This window comes from Gorilla gorilla, chromosome 10, assembly GCF_029281585.2.
Source record: "Gorilla gorilla gorilla isolate KB3781 chromosome 10, NHGRI_mGorGor1-v2.1_pri, whole genome shotgun sequence".
NCBI classification, from domain to species: domain Eukaryota; kingdom Metazoa; phylum Chordata; class Mammalia; order Primates; family Hominidae; genus Gorilla; species Gorilla gorilla.
Window position 1 is genome coordinate 26,286,990 of NC_073234.2, and position 21,702 is coordinate 26,308,691.

The 21,702-nt window shown below is 38.6% G+C and overlaps 1 protein-coding gene and 1 pseudogene across 7 annotated transcripts in view; both read right to left on the minus strand.

The window, feature by feature from the left end:
- Positions 1-21,702, minus strand: part of LOC129525947 (taste receptor type 2 member 30-like) — a 189,504-nt pseudogene that overhangs the window by 32,562 nt on the left and 135,240 nt on the right.
- PRH1 (proline rich protein HaeIII subfamily 1) overlaps positions 1-21,702 on the minus strand; it is a 264,900-nt gene that overhangs the window by 31,489 nt on the left and 211,709 nt on the right. For 5 of the 7 annotated variants that reach the window (XM_031000687.3, XM_055358683.2, XM_055358682.2 and 2 more), the window contains 4 exons: positions 6,291-6,412; positions 5,198-5,233; positions 4,315-4,835; positions 3,072-3,163 (listed from right to left, as the gene is read on the minus strand). In XM_031000687.3, coding sequence (XP_030856547.1) covers positions 4,333-4,835; positions 5,198-5,233; positions 6,291-6,412 — 661 coding nt within the window. In that variant the 3' untranslated portion in view covers positions 3,072-3,163; positions 4,315-4,332. Of the gene's footprint in view, positions 1-3,071; positions 3,164-4,314; positions 4,836-5,197; positions 5,234-6,290; positions 6,413-14,299; positions 14,319-21,702 lie in introns of those variants that run through there. The other 2 variants (XM_055358685.2, XM_063694582.1) reach the window with 2 other exon arrangements.

The window sequence follows — 21,702 nt, forward strand, 5'->3', positions numbered from 1 at the left end:
TGACAGAATGAGACTCCATCTAAAAATAAATAAATAAATAAATAAAACTGAAGGCGAATTTAAGCATATTTTTTCAAAAAAGAAAAAGAGGGAGATGGAGTAGGAGAAATAAAAAAGAAGGAAGAGGAGGAGGAGGAAGAAAGAAGAAGAAAAAAGAAAAAGAAGAAGGAGGAGGAGGATGAAGAGGAGGAGGAGAGGAAAAAGAAGGAGGAGGAGGAGGGAGAAGGGAGGAGAAGGAGGGAGGTGGGAAGAGTGAGGAGGAGGAGATGACAACAAAGAAGACCAGTGTGGCCATAGCTGGATCAATTAGGTATAGAGCAGTCAATAAGTTCAGAGACTGGTAGGGCTCTACCCTAAGGAACTTGACCACACTCAAAATTAGGATTTTGTTCTTACGGTGTAAAAGAGGGGCAAATGCACTAAAAAAGATACATGTGTAATATGATTATTAAATAGTTACAGTGGGGAACTGTTGAGAAAAAATAGATTTGCAATTTGGAGTAAGGTAGAAATGAGGCTTGCTTAGATGGGCAGATAGTGATGATGGTGCTTAAAAATGGCTGCAGTAGAAACGTACTTGAAGGTTGAACTTTAAAATAGTAGCATAGTCCATTTGACCTGATGTAATGTGATGTATGAGGAAGAGTCAAGAATGACTTGCAGTTGGCTAAATCACATTGATGAATATAGATGCTATTTACCAAGATGAAACAGATTTGAGAGACGATAAACTTGTAGCTGCAGGAGGGAGGCAGCAGAGGTAGAAGAAACCATAGGAGACAGTGAGACATCCCTGGAGATTTTGATAAACTGTTCCAAAAAGAAGGATATGTTCAATAATGTTACATTGCTCAGAGGTCAAATGAGATGCAAGAGTGAAAATGGATTCCTAAACTGACTGGAATAAAGCTCAAAGATGACCGTCACAAAATTGGAGTGCAAAGTATGAAAGCCTGTATAATGAATGTGAAAGAAATATTGGAGGTGAGTGAATGGAGGAAATACTATAGTCATATGTTTCAAGAACTTTGTAATAAGGAAGGCGGACAAATAATGTCACAGTAAGGAAGCATTAAGAGCTTTAGGGAGACCTTAGTAAAAATAAGAGATGTTTCAGCAAGTTTGTGCTGATTGAAATAATCTCATAGAGCATACAGGTAAGATTCAAAAGACAAAAGGATCATGTGCAGAATCAAAATCCTTGATTAGGCAATAAGATATAAAATCAAGTAGGAAGGGAAAAGATAGAGGCAAGGAGGCTTCACCTAGGATAATAGGAGAGAACTCAGCCCCAGCTGCATGTGGGTTGGTCAACTTGGTGGCTGTTGTGGTGAGATCATTCTGTTCTGATTGTTTTTGAACTTCTTAGTGAAAGCACTTAGGCTATCAGTGGAGACAGTGGCAGTTTTCTAATACTGAGCCATCCTCACCATCCTCTTTCAACATGGTGGATTATTTTCCGCACAGCATTGACTTGTTTGTTTACTTCTGAGTATTTTTCCTTTGCAGGTCTACTTATTTTCATTAATGAGCCTCACAGAATGAATTCTGAATGTTTTTAACCTTTGTTATAAATTAGAAAAACTTAAACTAGAAATATCTGTTCTTAGTGATTAACAAATTCAACATAAGAATTTTCTGTGTTCGTTGACATTGGAGATGACACTGAAAGTTGCTTGCAGAGAGTCTCCTATCAACATCACTCATTTCTCTTAGGTTATTTTATATTCAATTTTTCTGAAACTTCTTGAGTCATATTTGATAACTTATGTTAAAGTAATATTAATTTCATGGAAATTTTTACATCAGAAGAGTTTTACATCATGTTATCTGACTTTTTCAAAATTTTACACATCTATGATTAATTTCTCCCTCTCATTTCTGAAGTTTGTATTGTTTTCTGTTTTTTTAAATGAAATTATAAGATGTATGTATCTTTTATTTTTGCTTAAGAACTAGACTTTCTGTCTGTTATAAATTAGATTGCTTCTCTGTTTTCTCATTCTAGATATTTTAACTTGGGTGATACACATAAAAAAATTGACATTATGCAGGCAATATTTCACTATATTAACTAACACATTCATAAGCTCTTAGATTTCAAAAGCCTGCATTTCTAATTGTCATAATTAAATTTCCATAAGCAGATACTATTTTTTAAAAAAAAACCTAATTAGAATTTTACGGGCCTGACAAGAAAGAAAACGCTAAAAAATATACGAATACTCAATGTGTTCCTATTTTGTTTGAAAGCCTAGAAAAAAACAATATCAGAGACTATTGTACTTAGATTTTTTGGACAAAGAAATCTTGATTTTTAACTCGGGAGCATTTAATTCCTCACAATTTCATGTCTGCTGTTCTTTCCTAAAATCATTATTGTGAAGCAGACATGACTATATTCACTAGTTTTTCATGTATGTGATCTGCTTAGTCTTCATCCTTTAGGGGAGCCATTTTGATTATTCAAAAATTTAGAAGAGGAAACTTAGGCTCTGAGACTTAAGTAGCTTCCTATGAGTCCAGAGTTAGCAAGACAGAGTTCTTAAACTGCAGTCTGAGAGATTCCAAATTCTTTGCCCATTCAAGTCAGGCTGCCTCTGATGAAATCCATTTAGGTTTTCTTAAGAATAGTAAGACTCATAGGCAGGGACAGAACTGATCAGTGATAAAATATGGGAAAATAGGTCTAGTGGCTTCTGGGGAATAGAGGCATAGAACCATACTCATTCCCCTAGAAAACAAAATTGGTTACTTTCGAACTTGTTAAAATTTCTCTCAGCTTCTGGGATTTTCTTTCATTGGTATTGTTTTGCTTACATTCATAAGCTGACTAGAATATCAAGAAATGACCTGAAAATAATTGTATAATTTAAATTCGAGCTATAGAGGACAGAGAAGGAAAGAAACAGTGGAACTCCTTCCCCAGGTGGATGACTTAATAAGGATAAGGAGGAGAGAAGCTTGCTGGAAACATCAAGGAGAAGGGGTCCTGGATGTTCTTACAATGTGAACATGGGTCTCAGATTCTAGAGTCCCAAACACTCAGAAAGAGACACCACCAGCAGAAATTGCAAGCTTATTGTTTTATTGGTATACTGAAGTTAGAGCATGATGCCATGTTTCACGGCATTTGAAACACTGTTATCTTCTTATTCACTTCCTGAAAAAGACAAGCAAACAAGGAAGATTACAGACAACACTTGACATGGCAGGAAATGTCTAATCCCTCACTGGGGGTTACTGCAGTGATGGAGATGCAAGCCCCTACTCTTGCCCTCTATCCCTTCTACAGCCCCCTTCTCCTTAATAATATTTTCTTTGTTCACTCTTTAAGCCATCGCACATAATGTGATTTAAAGTGTTGCTTAGATGAGAAAGAGAAACAATTATTGTTATGTTGTTCATGCTTTGCTGCTGTTGGTTATGTAAGGGCTATTTTTACAAAGATGGGCACTGCAACATATCATATAATAGTGAGAATGTGAATCCAGCCTTAATGTCCAGTGACAGGGATTGGTTAAATAGATTACGGAACAACCAAACAATAGAATAGTATACAATTGTAAAAACAAACTAACCAATAAACACTGAGGAGATCTAAATGAACTCATGAGAAAGTTTTCTAAACAATAAATTTTTCCTGTGAGTAAGACACAAATCTGAACATACAGTATGGTATAAGTGCTTGTAATAAAAGCATTATATATATTTATGTAGCAATATATATTTCAAAAAGTAGATTCCAAAGAGTAAAAAGGTGGGGGTTTTGAGAAGGATAGAAGGGAGGAAAGGTGAGTTAGGCTCTTACTATTTAGCTCTGTACATTTCGGTTCAGTGAGATTAGTTTTTAGCTTAAGCATGTATGACTTTAAATGTAAGTATACTAAAAATGAGATACCATTTTACAACTGAAAGTTCAAGGACCACTTAGCAGGAATACTGGACCTGAAAGCCTGATGTGAGGCAGGACTGAGCAAAGCATGTTCAGGTGAAAACTTTAAATGGGAGTCTGAGTTTGAGGAAAGAAAATAGAGAGAGCCAAAGGGGGAACATGGTTCTATGTCCTCATTGTCAACCCTACTTAAGACACGTAATTTGAAGATAGTGATTCTCAAAATCAGAATTGCCTTCAAGAGCTTCTGTAAAACACAGGGTCTTGATACCCTATACAAGAATATCTGAATAACAATTTTTAGAAATGTGTTCCAGGACAGGGCAACATTAACAGGTTTTCAGAGGATTCATTGGCACAATGAAGTTGGAGAACTGTAGCAGTTGGAGCCTTTGATGGATAATAAACTGGAATCGTACCTGTCATTGAATCCTAGATTACTGGGGAGGCTGCCCCTGTGGAGGTCCTTGGGGGCGGCCTCCTTGGGGAGGTGGTCCCTGGGGCTTTCCAGGAGGAGGTGGGGGAGGACCTTGCTGATGGCCTCCCTGTTGGGGTGGTCCTTGTGGCCTTCCTCGAGGAGGACGGGGATGGCCTCCCTGTTGGGGTGGTCCTTGTGGCCTTCCTTGAGGAGGAGGGGGATGGCCTCCCTGTTGGGGTGGTCCTTGTGGCCTTCCTCGAGGAGGAGGGGGATGGCCTCCCTGTTGGGGTGGTCCTTGTGGCCTTCCTTGAGGAGGATGGGGATGGCCTCCCTGTTGGGGTGGTCCTTGTGGCTTTCCCTGAGGAGGTGGTGGACCTTGTTGCTGCTGGCCTCCTTGTTGGGGTGGTCCCTGCTGAGGGCCATCATCCTGGTTTCCATCACCAGCAGAGGGTTGAGATTGCTGTCCTCCCAAAGGTGGTCCCTGACGCTCCTCATCTAGGAACTGCTCAGAGTCTCCTCCATCTGTGTGAGTTGAAACAAGAAGAGCTGAGCTCATGCTGGAAAACCCTCCTGTCTTCATACCTCTCTGTCTTCACCACACGGCCGGCCCCTCTCTCCCTGACCTGCCTCTCAACTCCCAACCTCCCCCCTTCCCAAGGCTTCCTAATTAGAACTCCTCTTAATCCACATAAGGGTGATGAAAAATCTAATTTCTTTACTCTTGGTCCCCAGAATCAAGGTTGGGAGAAAACTGTTTATATCTTTGGGGCATTGGTATTAGCCAATTCCTGACAAGAAAATGGTGATAAGAAGACACTGGAGAACTGATCAATTTTTCAGGGAAAAATGGAGACAGAGTTTACTGAGAATTTATTGGGATTTACCTGATATTACGAGGGGAACATCCTCCTGGCTGACATCTAGAAAAGAAGTACATGATGATGGGAAAAGTTACTTCCTGAATCATTCAGGGCTCATAGTGTTCTAAGAGGATAAAGGACCTCTGATCACACCCTGTGCATCCCCTTTGTGATCTCATCCGCCACTCTCTGATGCTACTGGAAGTGGAAGAAGATGTAAGGGAAAGCAGGATTGTTACTACACTGAGCGTCAACCAGGAACTCAACATAGAAGGGCCCCTGTTTGTACTCTTATGATTCCCCAAGCCTTGATGAGGAATGAAGATACAATAGGTCTTCTGATCCTCGGCATGAGAACTCTGCAGTCCCATCTGTTTTCTCATCCTCCTCTCTTCCCTCCACTTTCCTCCTCTATAGCGTTTGCCTGTAAACCCTTAGCGCTTATTTAGTTAAACTGCTCTGAGTATTTCAATGACATATTTGGGGATTCTTCTGCCCTCTTTCATCTGTAAATATGTTGCCTATGTTTGCAAGCTTTCTCAACAGGAACCACCAGACATAGCCACTTGGATATAATCTTACACATACCATTCCCAGCACATTGAAATACTACATTCAGGAGAGAGAAAAATAACAATGTTTCACTCTGGTTATTCTCTAACTCTATGTAGACAGAGACAAGTGTTTACCCAATTCTCTGCCTCAGCAGTAGCTCTGACATGTGTTTATCTCCTTCATCACTGCTCATCCACTGTACAGCAAGGCCACCATCATCCCTGTCTACTGGGATCAGTACGGGATCTTCACAGCTGTACTTCCCTGAATCTGTCTTGCATTCTCCACATCCTTCACAGCAGTCCGATGTCTCTATGTAATGAAAATCTCACTCTCTCACACCCCTAGTATGAATTCTTTATTGGATTCTATTTGTGCAAGAAATAAACTATGAGGCCTTGATGAGGAATGGAGGTACAATAGATCTTCTGATCCTCGGCATGAGAACTCTGCAGTCCCATCTGTTTTCTCATCCTCCTCTCTTCCCTCCACTTTCCTCCTCTATAGCATTTGCCTGTAAACCCCAATCAGAGTCACAATATCTTCCCCCAATTCATCTTACCTTCATTTAAGTCCTGAGCTGAGCTGAAGGCCAGCAGGGCCACTGACAGCAGAATCAGAAGCATCTTGCAGGAGGCTCTGGTGTCACTCCCAACTTTGTGCTGGGAGAAACGTGGCAGCTCCCTTTATAAAGACAAGCAGGACAATGGTGCATTTGAGCTCCCTACCAGGTGGGCCTCCTCGCCTCAGAGACTGGGTTCTGCTTTGCTTACTTCTGGTCAAGTGTGTCCCTCATTTCTTTTGGGACTCTAGCCCAGCAGGAAGGGTTGGGTAGGATATTGTTTGTGTCTAATTCCTAAAAGGCACAACTATGACTTGGACAAATGTTTTGATGGAACTGTGTCCAAGCAGTCAGCACAGTGTCAGGATTGAACTTTAGACATCTTTTGGTTTTCAATCTGTTTGGAAAGACTGCTATTCTGCTTTTCACTGTGCTTTTCATTTCTGTGTATGTGAGTTTGTGTGGGTGTGTTGGGGGGTGGACACTGATCCTACAGCTAACAGTGAAGATGGTCAACATCTCTGACTGTTTTGATAGCCTCTTTCCATCTCTCATGATGTGTGTGCGTGGATATTTTCACATTTAGCTAAATTTTTCATGTAACAGAGATGGTCTTGCTTATCTGTGAGATGTGTGAGGACAGCACACTCCCAGGCACACATATATGAGAGAAAGGTGCTCGCAGCCTGCTCAGGCTACAAGAATTGTCCAAACTTCTGTGAATCTCACTACACTCAGGCAAGCCTTGGTGCTACACAACACAGGCAAGCTAAAATATTTGTATTTTAAAAATATCTTTAGGGTTTATTAAAGCAAATCTGAACACAGAAACCACCAAGGAATTTCTAGACCTGAACAAACTGAATATATGGTTCCCTAAGTGAGCCACACAATGTCATATAGCTAAGACCTCCACTTTCTCCAGAATATTCTATAGAATTCATCCTCTACTTTATTTCTTCTAATAAATATTGTAATTGTCATCACTGATAATGAAATGGCCACAATTATACATTCATCTAAGATAATTTGTAATATCTGTCCAAGCCTCAATTGCCTTGATTGGTCTTCTGCTTTTACTCAGTAATTATGTCACCTGTTTCATCAGAGTGTTCTTTCTCACCAAGGATTTTTATCTGTAATATTCTAATACTCATTCTTTCTCATTCTTTTTCTCACACTTATTTGTTGATATTTTGTATTCTGAGTCTACCTTGCCATGTTTACTTTTCGTCCTATATCTTTTTTTTTCTCCCTACAAAGGTGTCCTTTATTTATCCTTCTAAGTAAAGGTGTGTGGTACTCCTCACTACCTTTACTTTCATTTTTGTCTGTATAATTTGACAATAAAAAATTAAGTTTCCAAAAAGCCCTGTCAGGGTCCTGGTTTGGTAGCTCTCTCCTCAGCTGCTGATTGCTCCAAAAATTAAGTTTCCAAAAAGCCCTGTCAGAGTCCTGGTTAGGTCGCTCTCTCCTCAGCTGCTGATTGCTCTGTGATACCTAGAAATTCCCTGTTCATCAATTCATAAAATATACTACTCAGAATCACCAGCTGCACTTTCCATTTCAGACCTTGAGTAGGTCTTGTGTAATTTTTCACTTTTTGTGCATGGTTAGTCTTTATTTGAGGATAGCTTGGTTGGAGGCATGGCTGAGAAGCCATGTGACAGAAAATCATAAAGACAAGGCCCTAGACAGGTGTGCATGAGTGGATCCTGTGCTGGGCATATGAGGGTCTGGTCTGGCTCTTCTGAAAAGTTGCAGATAATAATACAAGAAGGCTTCCTAGTAGATTAGATTTTGCTACAGACGACATTGTTCTTGTAAGGGACCCAGGCAGATTGGTATTTTCCCTGGAATAAATGTAGACCTATTTCACGGGGGAATGCATTCTTAATTGGCAATTCTTCTCTGGCCCTGTGGGAAGTAGATCAGCTCTAGCTGGGCTTTATGAGTTGTATCTCAGGCACAGAGTAGTTGCTTGAGCCCAGCAGCTCCCAATGCGTTATGGAGATTATTGTCTCTGGTTTCACCAGGTACTGTTTCCCATAGGACCTGGAGATGAGCAGTCCTGCCTCGGTGACTTCAGGTCAACCATCATGTCAAAAAGGAAGGTCAGAGAAAAGGAACAAAGAGGAGTGCCAGGCAGATATTGCCTGATGATGTAGGGGACTGAGGAAGCTGCAGGCCTGGTGCAAGACAGGTTTCTCCTTGGCAGCAGAGTACAGGAAAAGAACAGGAAATCCTCCTGAAGGTCACTCAGCTCAGGTCTGCTCCCTAACCTGCTCCAATGTCAGCAATCAGCGAGAGACTAGTGTATCAGGAAGGCATAAATATCAGCTATGCTCTCACTAGACACATCAAAAACAGAGGTAATGGAAGAGCTGAAAGGGACACTGTCTGTGAGTGAGGGTGGGTGAAAGGGAGAAGCAGGACTGCTGCAGGAGCTTGGGTACCTAGAGGTGGGTGGCAGCCCTCAGCACCACACTTGCCTTCTACTATAGATGTTCATATTCTGAGGCCCTGAAGGGCCAGTCTTCAACATATGAAATTTTAGGCTTCATCTCTCATAACACATCCCAACATTTTCTCGGTCACTGACAGGTGTTTACCTAGTGGTTCAAAAATCCTCGCTCCCCTCCAGGAACTTATGCATTGGCCGATCTAATTGCCTCCACTTTCAAAATACGTCCCAAATATGACCACTTGCCTGATCTTTACTAGAAGGTGATTGTTCAGTCATGATGCTCTCTCCTGGAGGACTTTACCAGCCTCCAGCTGGTCTTGGTAATGTTCTTCCCCCAGCTCATCCCATATCAGTTCCCTCACAACAATCAAAGTGATCATTTAAAAGTAGAAATTAGGTTATATCACATTTATGCTTCAAATCTCCTGTTTTTTCTTCTGCACTTGTGATAAGATCCAAATTTCATGCCTCAGCTCTTTCACACCCACATGCCTCACTCTTTTTTGAAAACCAGGAAGCTCTCTGAATGGAACGGAAAGTAGAATCTTCTTCGACTTCACCATGCTCTAGTTTGCCTGGAACAATAAAGATGGTTTGCCAGGAAAGATGAACATTGGCAGAGGGAATAAACTTCTCTGAGAGTCAGTGAGTTTCATTGGGTCGCTGTGGTCTGGCAGTGTTATGAATTGGCAGAATTATTTTATTAATTGCACCAACTAAGCATTCTGATAATACAGTTAGCAAATAAACACAATAGTCTCTGAGACTTCAACTTGCTTTGACTTGTCTAAAAAGTTTGGTGACACTATTATGGCCAATTAACTATTAAAGATATCTTCTATATTTTTAAATTTGATGTTAATGGTCCATAAATATATATATTTCACAATTAATTTAGCATATTTCTTTTTTTTTTTTTTTGAGATGGTGTCTTGCTCTGTCACCCAGGCCGGGGTGCAGTGGCATGATCTCAGCTCACTGCAACTTCCACCTCCCGGGTTCAAGCAATTCTCCTGCCTCAGCCTCCCAAGTAGCTGGGATTACAGGCCCTCGCCACCATGCCTGACTAATTTTTTCCCATCTCTACTAAAAATACAAAAAAAAAAAATTACATCTAAAGAAATTAAGTCACATGGCTAAGGTCATTGTAGTAAATGAGGAAAAATTAAGTTGATTTTCTCTTCTCTTTGTAATTCCAGTTTAACCGGATGTTGTCGATGTTGTTTTCAATTTAGAAAATATAGCAAATTGTTCATTAGCCATGAGTATCACTCTGCTATCCACCGCTTTCTAAGAAGGTGCTTATCTTTAGAACAAGGCTAACACTAAATTACAGGAAATTAAGTAATTGTGGCAAACTAGAGAAGCATAGTATGTATAATGGGTCTTACTCACTTAGATCCACCTGTCAAGGCTGAGTCCCTTTCTGGAGTCTCTAGAGAAGAACCCATTTTTTGTCCACATTCCTTGGCCCTCTTCCATCTTCAATGCCAGCAATAGCCACTTGAGCCTCCCATCACATAGCATCACGTCGCCCTTGCACTGACTCTTCTGCCTCCCTCTTCTGCAGTTAATGACCTTATGGTTACATTGAGTCCACCTGGATAATCCAGGATAACCTTTCTAAATTCAGGTCAATTGATTCGCAAATGTAATTTCCCTCTGTCATGTAAGTTAATATATTCACTTGTCTGAGAATTAGGAAGTGTGTGACTTTGGGAGGCTGTTAATCTTCATAGAACACACAGGATGGACACCTTACCCATCTAGACCTGGTTTGGCTCAGTGAGAGTTGGAGAGACTCACCCAGGCTTCTTCCAGATATTTGCATGAGAATATGAATGAGTTTATGTATAATTAGTTGTTAAACAAATATTTGTGACTTAAAGCATATATCTATGCAAAAGCGTAAATCACAAACTGAGATGGCAAAAATTTACTTTCAATAACCATTGACACTTAATGCATTTTTTGATATTTTAGAGCTGTCATATTTTTTGTTTTTTATTTATACTACTTTTGATTGTTTTCTTTTTCCTGATCTCCTATGGGGCCACTGAAAGTGTTTTATAATTCTATTTTAGTTGATCCGTATAATTTTTGAGTGTATCTCTCTGAACAGTGTTTTTAGTGATTCTTCTATGTTTTACTTTACATGTACATAGCTTATAATCTAGTGGTGTACACTTTTTACCAGTTTTAGTGAAGTATGGAAACCTTACATCCCTTTATAATTTTTAGGTCAAAATGAATTTATTATTTTTCAGTTTTGTAGGTCAGAAATCTGAACTGGGGTTCACTGAGTTAAATCCATGTGTCAAGGCTGAGTTTCCTCCTAGAGGCTCTAGAGAAGAATGTCATTTTTCCACATTTCCTGTCTCTCTTCCATCTTCAATGCTAGCAATGGCTGGTTAAAACATATGAAGAAAACTCAAGTGAAAAAGGAAGATATATTGTGTTTGCCCACTTTCCCCCTTTCTGTTATTTTTACTTCATTCTTGATGTTCCACAAATTCCTCTTCTATTCTTTCCTTTATGTTTACAGAACTTCATTTGGCTATTATTTAAAGATAGGTTTGTTGGAAAGAAATTCTCCTAGGTTTCTAGCTTTTCTTTTTTTCTTAGAATGCCTGGATTTCCTTTACATTAATGAAGGATATTTTTATTGAACATAAACATCTGGTAGACCATTTCTTCTTTTGAGCACTTTAAATATTTGTGCTCCTTTCTACTGTTATTTCTGATTTCTGGTGATAATAACCACTATTATTTATATTGCATTTTCCCTATAACTATGATGTCATTTCCTTCTTTCTGCTTTCAATATTTTGTCTTTAATTTTCAGAAATTGGACAATGAATTTCCCTGGCATGGATTTCATTGGTTGTATTCTGGTTGGGATTTGCTCAGCTTCTTGAATCTGTAGGTTTATGCTCTTTGCTGTGTTTGGAAAATTTTTCATCATTATTTCTCTGAGTCCTCTTTCAACATCAACCTCTTTCTTCTGCTTTTCTGAAACTCAGAATGCATGAATAGTACATCATTTGTTATAGCCTTTCATATTCATGATATGATGTATAATTTTTTCAATTATTTTACCCTGTATTGTTTAGAGTATATAATTTCTATTGATCCAACCTCAAGAACACTGTCTTTCCTCCATCATTTTCTTTATGCTATTTATCATGCCCAATAAAGGTTTTTTAAGACATTATATTTTTCATTTCTAAAATATCTGTTTTCTTAATTTATAATTTATAATTCCTATTTTTCTGCTGACAAGTTTTTCCTCTCCATTCATTTTGAGTGTCTACCTTGACCTCATGAAGGATGGGTAAAACAACTCCTGTAAAGTCTTTGGTCATTTTAATATCTAAGTCATTTCAAGGTTGTAATTTCTTGATTGTTTCATTCCTTGAGAAATGGTCGATTTTTTGTGAGTTGTTTTGAGTACATTGAGTAATTTTCTGTTTTATCTTGCACAGAGGGATTTTCTCTTTTTGCAATACACAAAAAGCCCAATAAGGGTAGGTTCGGACATTGGAGGGTGAAGGCACTCATGATAAATTATGCTCCACCAACTGGCTCAAATGGCCAGGGAGTTTGTCCCACTAACATTTTTGGTGCTTTTCCCTGGGTCAATCTCTCTGGCACTTATGAGATAATATTTTAAGTATTTAATATCACACCATACATACAGATATAAAGACAATAAAAAGCAGTGCATCGAATGGGTCCAAAGGGCCCTATCCACAAAGTCTTCCTAACTTTGGTGTGTGTGTGTGTGTGTGTGTGTGTGTGTGTGTGCACTGTTTGTTCAATCCTCATCAGTTGAACTCAGGCACTTCTTTTTCCTTTTTCTTTCTAAACCTGCTTGTTAGAGGCTGTCACAGTAGCCAGGAGGCCCTGCTATCTTCTATTTGAGTATTTATAGAATGCAGGAAAAAAGAGGGTAAAGTATAAAGAACGACTGTAGGCCTCCCCGGTGCAGTGGCTCATGCCTGTAATATCAGTACTTGGAGAGGCAGAGGTGGGAGGACTGCTTAAGGCCAGGAGTTCTAGACCAGCCTGGGTGACATAGTGAGACTCCTCTGTCTTTACAAAACACTAAAAAATTATCCAGGCATGATGGTGTGTGCCTGTTGTCCTAGTCATTTGGGTGGCTGAGGTGGGAGGAAAAGAAGGGAAGGAAAGAGGAGGGGATGGGAGGGGAGGGGAGGGTTGGCTTTTTTTTTTTCCTCTTGGCTTCTTGCCCTTCTTTCTAGTGCACCTCCCAGTAGGGTCTCTTTTGTACTTCCTCACATGCTATTGTCCTCCATCCCTCGGCACCCCTTCCCCCAACCCCCAGAACCAAGTAGAATGGTGATTTGTGCACATATATCCAACAGGGCTATACTAATTTGAGTCCCTACTCTCCTTGAAGCTTTGCAATATGTTGGGATGGTTATGTAGGGTCTTTGGTGTCCCTTGGGTCAGGAAGATCTCAGGCCCAGCCCGAATCCCTAAAGCAATTGACATCAGAATAGAGGTAAAGAAGTTATCAGGGAAATATAGAGAAAGTGTCTTCAGGCCAGCATGCAAGACACATTTACTTTCAAATAAGCATTATTGCCACTACTCAGTGGTTAACTGAATAAGCATCTGAATGTAACAACTTTGGGAGATCCTTAATCTTTTCACCTTTCCACCAAAGGCCTGTAACAACTTTGGGAGATCTTTAATCTGTCTACCTAATGTTATCTGGAGAAGACAGCAAAATCTGAAAGTGTCGTTTGGAAGTCTGTTTCAGTTCTACCAGTGGTACTCAATTTTCAACCACTTCCCAATCGTCCTCATTAATGAGCAACATAATAGAAGAATATTTATTTACCAATTACAAACATTTTAGTCAACATGTTAGCTACCAGTTCCCATGGACTTTCAGCAAATCCTATTAATCAGCTTGTAGGATCCTTCACTTTCTCCTCAGAAGGCCAGGTCTTTGGGCTGTGTTCCATCCTTGTTGCCAAAATTATTATAAGCTAACAACTTAGCTTGTCACTTGTTGTACTTGCAGAAGGCAAAAGATGATTTATTATTCACTGAAGTACTAGCAGTAGTCAGAGGAATATCATCGTACTATTTCTTCAAGCTTCAGTCCCCTCACAGGGATAAGATTAGAAACTGATGTTACATGTGCATATAGTGGTGTCTATCAAAAGAGAAATCTCAAAATTAGGAAACTCTAGTCTTAAAAACTTTGATCACTGTGAGTAACCTGTCCATCTTGCCTTCTGAGGAAGAAGCTTTACACTGGAATGTAAGCAAATATCTCTGGAGAGAAGAAGAAGAAGAGAAGAAGAAGAGTCTTTATCTTTAAACAAATCTGCCTTCTGACCAAGAGGGATACCCTATTTCTAAATCCCAAGGCTCTGCCATGACCTGGTCTTGGGCAAAGTGAACGAGACTCCTAGGGCACAAAACATAAAAAGGCATTCAATAGGTTGCAGGGCCCTAAAACCAAGTGGCTCCTCAAACTTTGCACCCTGCGTGCCTTGCTCACCTGATCCTAGTTGAGGCCCTTCTGTTTGCTCATCAAACGTACTGTTTGCTCACAAGATAAGAGCTAGACGATGCAGAAGTGCAATACATTCATGGAGAATTTTTTTCCCAACATCCATTCCCAAGATCAAGGTTACACAGTTGCCAAAGATTGTAGAGTATTCTGAATATATCATCTATTTTCTTCCTGGACAGAACTAAATCCATAAGAAGTAACTTTTTAAAAAAAGTTTCTTTCTTTTGCATACAATTTGTTTTTATTTTAGATTGAGAGATGAGTCCAGAGGTAAGGGGGACAGGAGGAGAACTGTGACATCAGGGATGACACTACCCTTTGAGAGCACTGGAGCAGTTAGAAAGGATTGAAAGGAAAGTGAATAATCTTATTTCATAAGGGGTATGTCATTTTATGATTCAAATTAAGTCTGTGATTATCACTTAGCAAAATTGCTAAAATCATTATCAGAATATCCCATATCATGATAGGAGGAAGAAAAAGAAGTAAAATCTAAAATCGTTATGGAGGTAAATAGAAGACTGCCATAAACAAGCTATCTACAGAATTATGGGGCTTAGGAATTCACAGTACCCTATAAACAAGAACACAGCTTTGAGAATTTCTATACTCTAATTTTTAAAAATGAAGTATATTTGTGAATTTTTCACCCACAAATTATTTTAACTGGAAGCCATCACAGCTCATTAATCAGCAATTGGTGAAGGACTAAAGCAGCCCAAATCATTCCTGACTCAAAGTAAGGCCTGCTTGGAAGCAAGTGTGAACTGGGGATGTATGTGCAGAAATCAGACCCTAAGTATGGTAAGTTGGACATTTCAGAGATAAGGAAGGCAGCTGGTGTGTGTGAAATCTTGTATCAGTAACTGATTTTATTTTTTCAGTCCTAATTGCTATTATGGAATTTGTGCTTTTCATTATTACATCTTCGTAGAGCATGATTTTTAACTTTAGAACAATTTACATTTTATGCCGGATAATTCTGTTGTGAGGGGCTGTCATGTGCATTGTGAGATATTGAGCAGCATCCTTGTCCTCGTACAGTTACCAGGTAAAATACAGGGTGTGTCAGTTCAATCTGAATTTCAAATAAGCAACAAATAATTGTCATTGTCTGTGTATCCAATTATCAATGCTGCAGGTCTGTAATTGGTCCTCCATAGCACACTTACATTATGATGTAAACTCATATTACGGTTATCACAAGTAATACTTATTTACAAATTTATTCTTGTTGTTTTTTCTTTTGTCTGAAATGTAAATTTAACTAGGCCTCCTATATTTTTATTTGCTTAATCTGTTAACATTACAATAGATGCCAGCAGCATCCGTCCAATTTTAACTGAAATGTCTCCAGGCATTATTAAATGTCCCCTAGGGGGGCAAAATTGCCCTGTGTGGAGAACCACTGTCCTAAAGGGATTTCATCCTTTGCACATGGAAATCTCGTGGTCTATTCTCTGGATATTTTAATTTTATTCACACATTTAAAATTTCGTTTTAGGCCTGCAATGTCCAGGTTATTTTTCTAGGGTTTACTTTTTGTTCTATCGATTACTATATAATTAACTTTTTAAAATACTTTCTGCAATGTTGAAAATTTGTCTTTTGACTTTACTGCTGAAAACTATATTATTTGCTTGCAATATGTTCTTTTTTTCTTAGAGAGAACGTAATTGTGCTTCAAAATCTGCTTCCAATTATTTCATTTTAAGTATTTATTACTGTTACCTTAAACTTGCGATTGTGTTCTTTTATTTAACCTGCTATTTTTACATGCTTTCTCATTACATTTTTAAGAGGAGACGTTCTTATTAAATTCAATTCTGTAAACTGATTGGTTATCCCTGATTTGTTTTTCTTTTCAAAACTTTATTTATTTTTCTTTCTTTACACAGTGACTTTCATCAAATGAGATCCTGTATTTGTTACTATCGTCTTGGCCTTCTATATTTTTATTTACTAAACCTGGTAACTCTACACTAGATGCCAGCAGCAGTCCTCCAATTTTGCTTACTTAAAATCTTACTGATTTTTTAATATGTGTCCTTGCCTTCCTTACACAGTTAACCAATTGAGTAAAATTTTATTGTTAGTCCAAAGATTCAGATTCTACAGTCCAAGTCTGTTGTAGATGGTCAAGATTGTAACATTTTTGATGGTCAAAGTTGCTTAGTGTTTTTAACTGAAAATGACTGAAAATATTAATAGAATAGGGCTTATATTTGGAAATAACTCTTAGTGATGTGCACTTCAATTGACTTTGTTTCATATCCTCAAAGTTTTCACTAAGCTGTAGACTCTACTAACTATTTTCATTTGAGTTTTCCTTTCTAGTTTTAAATTATCAATTGATCATCATTTTTAGGATAGGAACTAAATCCCTATGTGTTTGTACATATAAATCTGATTTTATATACACTCTATACACATACATAGATATTATAATTCTTGATGTATTTCTATTCTATTCTAATGCTTATGCAACATATTAATAAAATTTAAAGATAGAGTAATCTATTATATTGTTCACAGTGCCTAATGTAAAATGCATTTTCAATATATTAGAATTTTACTATTAAATACATAATCTCCATATATGGTGCAAACAAGGTAGCAATCTGTTCTGCTTAATTTAAATCAGCAAGCATTTTCAATAATGCTCAATATATCATAGAACATAATGAGAAAATAAGAGGTAGGTGAAAGAGACAAATGTGTAGCCCTCCTGTTCTTCCTTTTTTTCTTTCTCAGAATATCATCACTCACATCAGGCATGTTTATAAAAATGAGAGATTATGTCCTTTTTGGCATACTTCATCTTCTTCAGGACACAGAGAGAAGCTTGCTTCAGTTTGCTGAAAATTAGAAGTAAAATTAGAAGAAATGAATGGCCAGATGGATGGAAAAATACCAGCACACTACTAAAAGTCCTTGCCGCAACGAAGTCTAGAAGAGGACAGGCCAATGTTAGTATGATACTGATGAAATAATGCACAATAAAGAGGAGTAGAAATGAAATTATAGCTTTTATAGGTTTTACATGGGCTTCTGTGCTGGGATCCCTGGAATAAATACCATGTAGCTTCATCTGCCTGGTGTGGCTCCATAAGGAGAGGATTAAGAGAAGAATGGAAGCCAGTGTTTCCACAAAAGGAAGGATGAACATCATCTGAAGGAGAAACAGAGAAGTGAAATCATGCATGGTATCCATATAATTAAATGTCAAGTTGCCTTTTATTGTTACCCGTTCTTAGATTAAACTATTAATTATTATTTCCTTCAGAATGGAAGTTGTGCAGAAAGAGATCATTGCCTCTAGTACAATAAAGAGAAGCACCTTGTGAATTTTCCATTTCATCCAGAGGAAAATGGGGTTGGAGAAGTTGGCTACCTTGAGGAAATAGAAGACACTGAGGCAGGTGGTACAGGACAGGCAGAAATAGCTGGATCCTGTCCAGAGAATGTCAAAACTTACTGCAAGATTCTTAGAATCAGGCATTTTCTCATAGCCTATATTGAAAGAGATAGCTAAAATTGTTATCTACAGGAAACATATCCTGGAGATGGCCAAGCAGTTGAGAATAAAATCAATCAGGGAGACCTTTCAGTTCCTGATTCAGTCAATGATATTAACCAATACAATGAATCAATTTCCCACAGTCCCCATTATGAATTACACTACAAGAATTCTTATAAACAGTGTCTCCCAAATGCTTGACATGCCTCTACATAGTGAATCTCTGCCTTCAATACACCATTGGCTGATTGATCCTAGCTGCACTGTTATAGATTTATATATCCAAAGGAGTGACTTCTTTCTGTTTTATTGATGGCCATTGGTGGAGTCTGGAGAGATCCAAGGTGTGCTCTAAAATTAGATTTCAACTAAATTGTAAAATATACAAGTTTTTTTCCCTTGAGGGTATCAGCTAGTGATTTTCAAGGCAAATATTATATTCCCTGCTACTATTGACTCTGGTTGTATTTTACATGGAAAGTTCTGCATTCAAATTTGAACCCTCATTTGTTAACATGCAAAATTGAAGTAGATTCACCTTCATAGTTTTAAAATGCCATCTTTTGCTTAAAAGTTATTCATTTGTATGATGTATCCCTTTGATTCATCTACCACCCTGGGCTAGAAACTCTAAGCCCCCATATAGAAAAATGCAGTATATATTTAGAGTTTATGATCAGCATATTTCTTCATTATCAACCTCACTAATGCAGATTATTTATAAAATATGCAAAGTTTAAGAAAATGGAGAAAACTGCTCTCTGATATAATACCAAATCTTTTAGAGAGTATGGAAGTTTTAGGCCAGGCACGGTGGCTCACGCCTGTAATCCCAGCACTTTGGAAGGCCAAGGCAGGTGGATCACCTGAGGTCAGGAGTTCGAGACCAGCCTGGCCAACATGGTGAAACCCTGTCTCTACTAAAAATACAAAAATTAGCTGGGCTTGGTGGCGTGCTCCTGTAATCTCAGTTACTCGGGAGGCTGAGGCAGGAGAATCGCTTGAACCCAGGAGGCAGAGGTTGCAGTGAGCCGAGATCACACTACTGCACTCCAGCCTGGGTGACAGAGTGAGATCCGTCTCAAAAAAAAAAAGAGAGAGAGAGAGAGTATGCAAGTTTTAAAACATACGATACATACTTTGGCACTTCTTCTATTGATATCTTAGGAGTCTGTGTACTCTGTCCTTAAATCTAGAATGGTTTGTGACTAATTCAACTAATAAAAATGCTATAATAATTCTAAAGCTAAATCATGAAAAGCCATGCAGTTTTTTCTTAATCACTGCAATATTTACTCTTGGAGTCCTAAGCCACATGTAAGCAGTCCAACTACTCTGAGGTCACAATGTCCAAACCACATGCAGAGGCCATGTGCAGGCCCTCTGGCTCATTGTCCCACGTGAGCCCAGCTTTTACGTCCTTTTACCCCAGGTACTAAACCTATGAGCCAAGAAAGCGATATTTGACCTGTCTGATATGGTAGATACTAGCCACATGTCACACGTGGCTTTTTAAATTCACATTAATAAAAATTAAATAAGATTAAAAGTACAGAGCCTCAGTATTACTAACCATATTTCAAATGCTCACTAGCCACGTGTGACTATTTTATAGCCAACATACATAGGGGATATTTCTATCATTGCCTATCATTGACATTTCTATGTATTTCTCAGCTCCGCCTTAGATAAGTTCAGCCCCTGGTCACTTGAATTGCCCCCAGTTGTTCATAACTTTCTGGCTAAAGGCTTAGACATTCTGGAACAAAAAGAAGCCATCCCTGCTATGTCTTGAACAAAACCCTAACCTACAGAATCTTTAAGTGAATTAGTCTATTCTTGCATTGCTATAAAGAAACACCTGAAACTGGGTTTCTGTAAGAGGTTTAATTGGCTCATGGCTTCACAGGCTGTACAGGAAGCATGGTGGCATCTGTTTCTCGGGAGGCCTCAGGAAACGTATAAAGATGGCGGAAGGCAATGGGGAAATCAGATACATCTTCACATGGTTGGAGCAGGAGGAAGAGAAAGATGGGGGAGGTGCCTTACACTTTCGAACAACCAAATCTTGTGATAACTCACTCACTCACTATTGCCACAACACCACCAAGGGGGATGGTGTTAAACCATTAGAAACTGCCCCCCATAATCCAATCACCTCCCACCAGGCCCCACCTCCAACATTAGGGGTTACAATTCAATATGAGATCTGGGCGAGGACAGAAATTCAAACCATATCAACAAGCACAATAAAATGGCTGTTATTTTACACCATGAAGTTTCTGGGTGATTTTGTTATGCAGCAATAGAGCATCAGAATAGAATTATTTAGCATATGAATGGTATCAATATTTTGTTATTTCTAATTTCCATGTCTGTTTTTCTCTTCTATCCCAAATAAAGGTATCCATAGCATCTTTATTTTCCTCAGTTCAGTGTAAGGGGAACTTGTGTAAATTTTCTATAATTTTTTCATACGTTGAGCTGAACTTAATCTTAATTCTGATGAGGTCAAACCAGGAAAGGCCAATTAGTCATGTTCTTTGTGTAATGCAACTGCTGCATTTCCCTCCCAAAGTAGCTAGTCCAAAATTTAGTGACATTCAAAACCAATGGAGATATAATATAGGCCTAAGAGGAGTCAAAGAAATGAATGAGTTGGACAGCCCACCAAAAGATACACCCTAGGTAAATTCACAAAGAAAACTCCATGACTAAAAGAAAGGCTAATTGTGATAGGCAAACATGAAATGCAAACAAAACTGAAACTGAAATAAACAAAGGGAAATTCAGGAAAATATTATATGCTGAAAAAGGGTTATTTTATTTGTCTTATTGAATATCTTCTTTGTTCCAGCCCTCTAGGAGGTGGGATGAAGCATTAAATGCAACTATTTTTAAATGCTCTTAATAAGTTGACATTCTCAAAAGATGAACTCTAAACATATAACTAATAAAATATATATCATACAGATATAAAATATAGTTTATAAGAAGTTGCAAATATAAGTAGAGAGGGGCAATAGAAAGTATGTCAGAAGAGGGGTTGAAATTTTAAATAAGGTGCTTAGGGAAGGACTCATTGAGAAGGTGATGTCTGAACAAAGACCTAAAGTAGGTAAAGAAATTATCCATGTTTTGTCTGGGTAAAGTACATCCCAGACACAAGGAACAGCATTATCAGTGTGCTAACATTGGATGTACCTAGTGTGTCTGAGGAAGAACAAGGAAAGCAGTGTGACTGTTGCAGAGATGAGAGAGTGAGACCACTAAGAGTGAAGTCTCAGAAAGAAGAGGCATGTGCCCAGAAGGCAGCACATACAGTCAAAAGAGATTATTTTAGAACGTTAATATTTAACGCCTGCCCTGCTGTGTTTTGTACTTGTGTGGTGCCTACTGCCCCTCTCTTGTGGCTGATTTCTCCCTTTTGGAATGAGAATGTCTATCCAATGCCTGTACAACAACTGTATCTTGGAAGGAAATAAATTGTTTTTTATTTCACAGGCTCATAGCTGGAAGGAACTTGACTTCCAGTCTCAAATGAGACTTTGGACTTCAGACATTTGAATTGATGCTGCAACGTGTTAAGAATTGGGGGACTATTGTTGGGATGGAAAGATTACTTTTTTTTTATGTGAGAAGGACACGAGTTTTCAGGGGACCAAGTCAGAATGCTATGGTTTGTACACGGTTTGTTTGTCCCCATCAGAACTCATATTGGGATTTGATCCCCAAAGTAGTGGTGTTGGGAGGTTGAGCTTAGTGAGAAGTGTTTGAGTCACAGGGTTGGTTCCCTCATGAATGCCTTGGTACCATTTTCAATGTAGTGAGTGAGTTCTCACTCTCACAAGACTGAATTTGTTCTAGG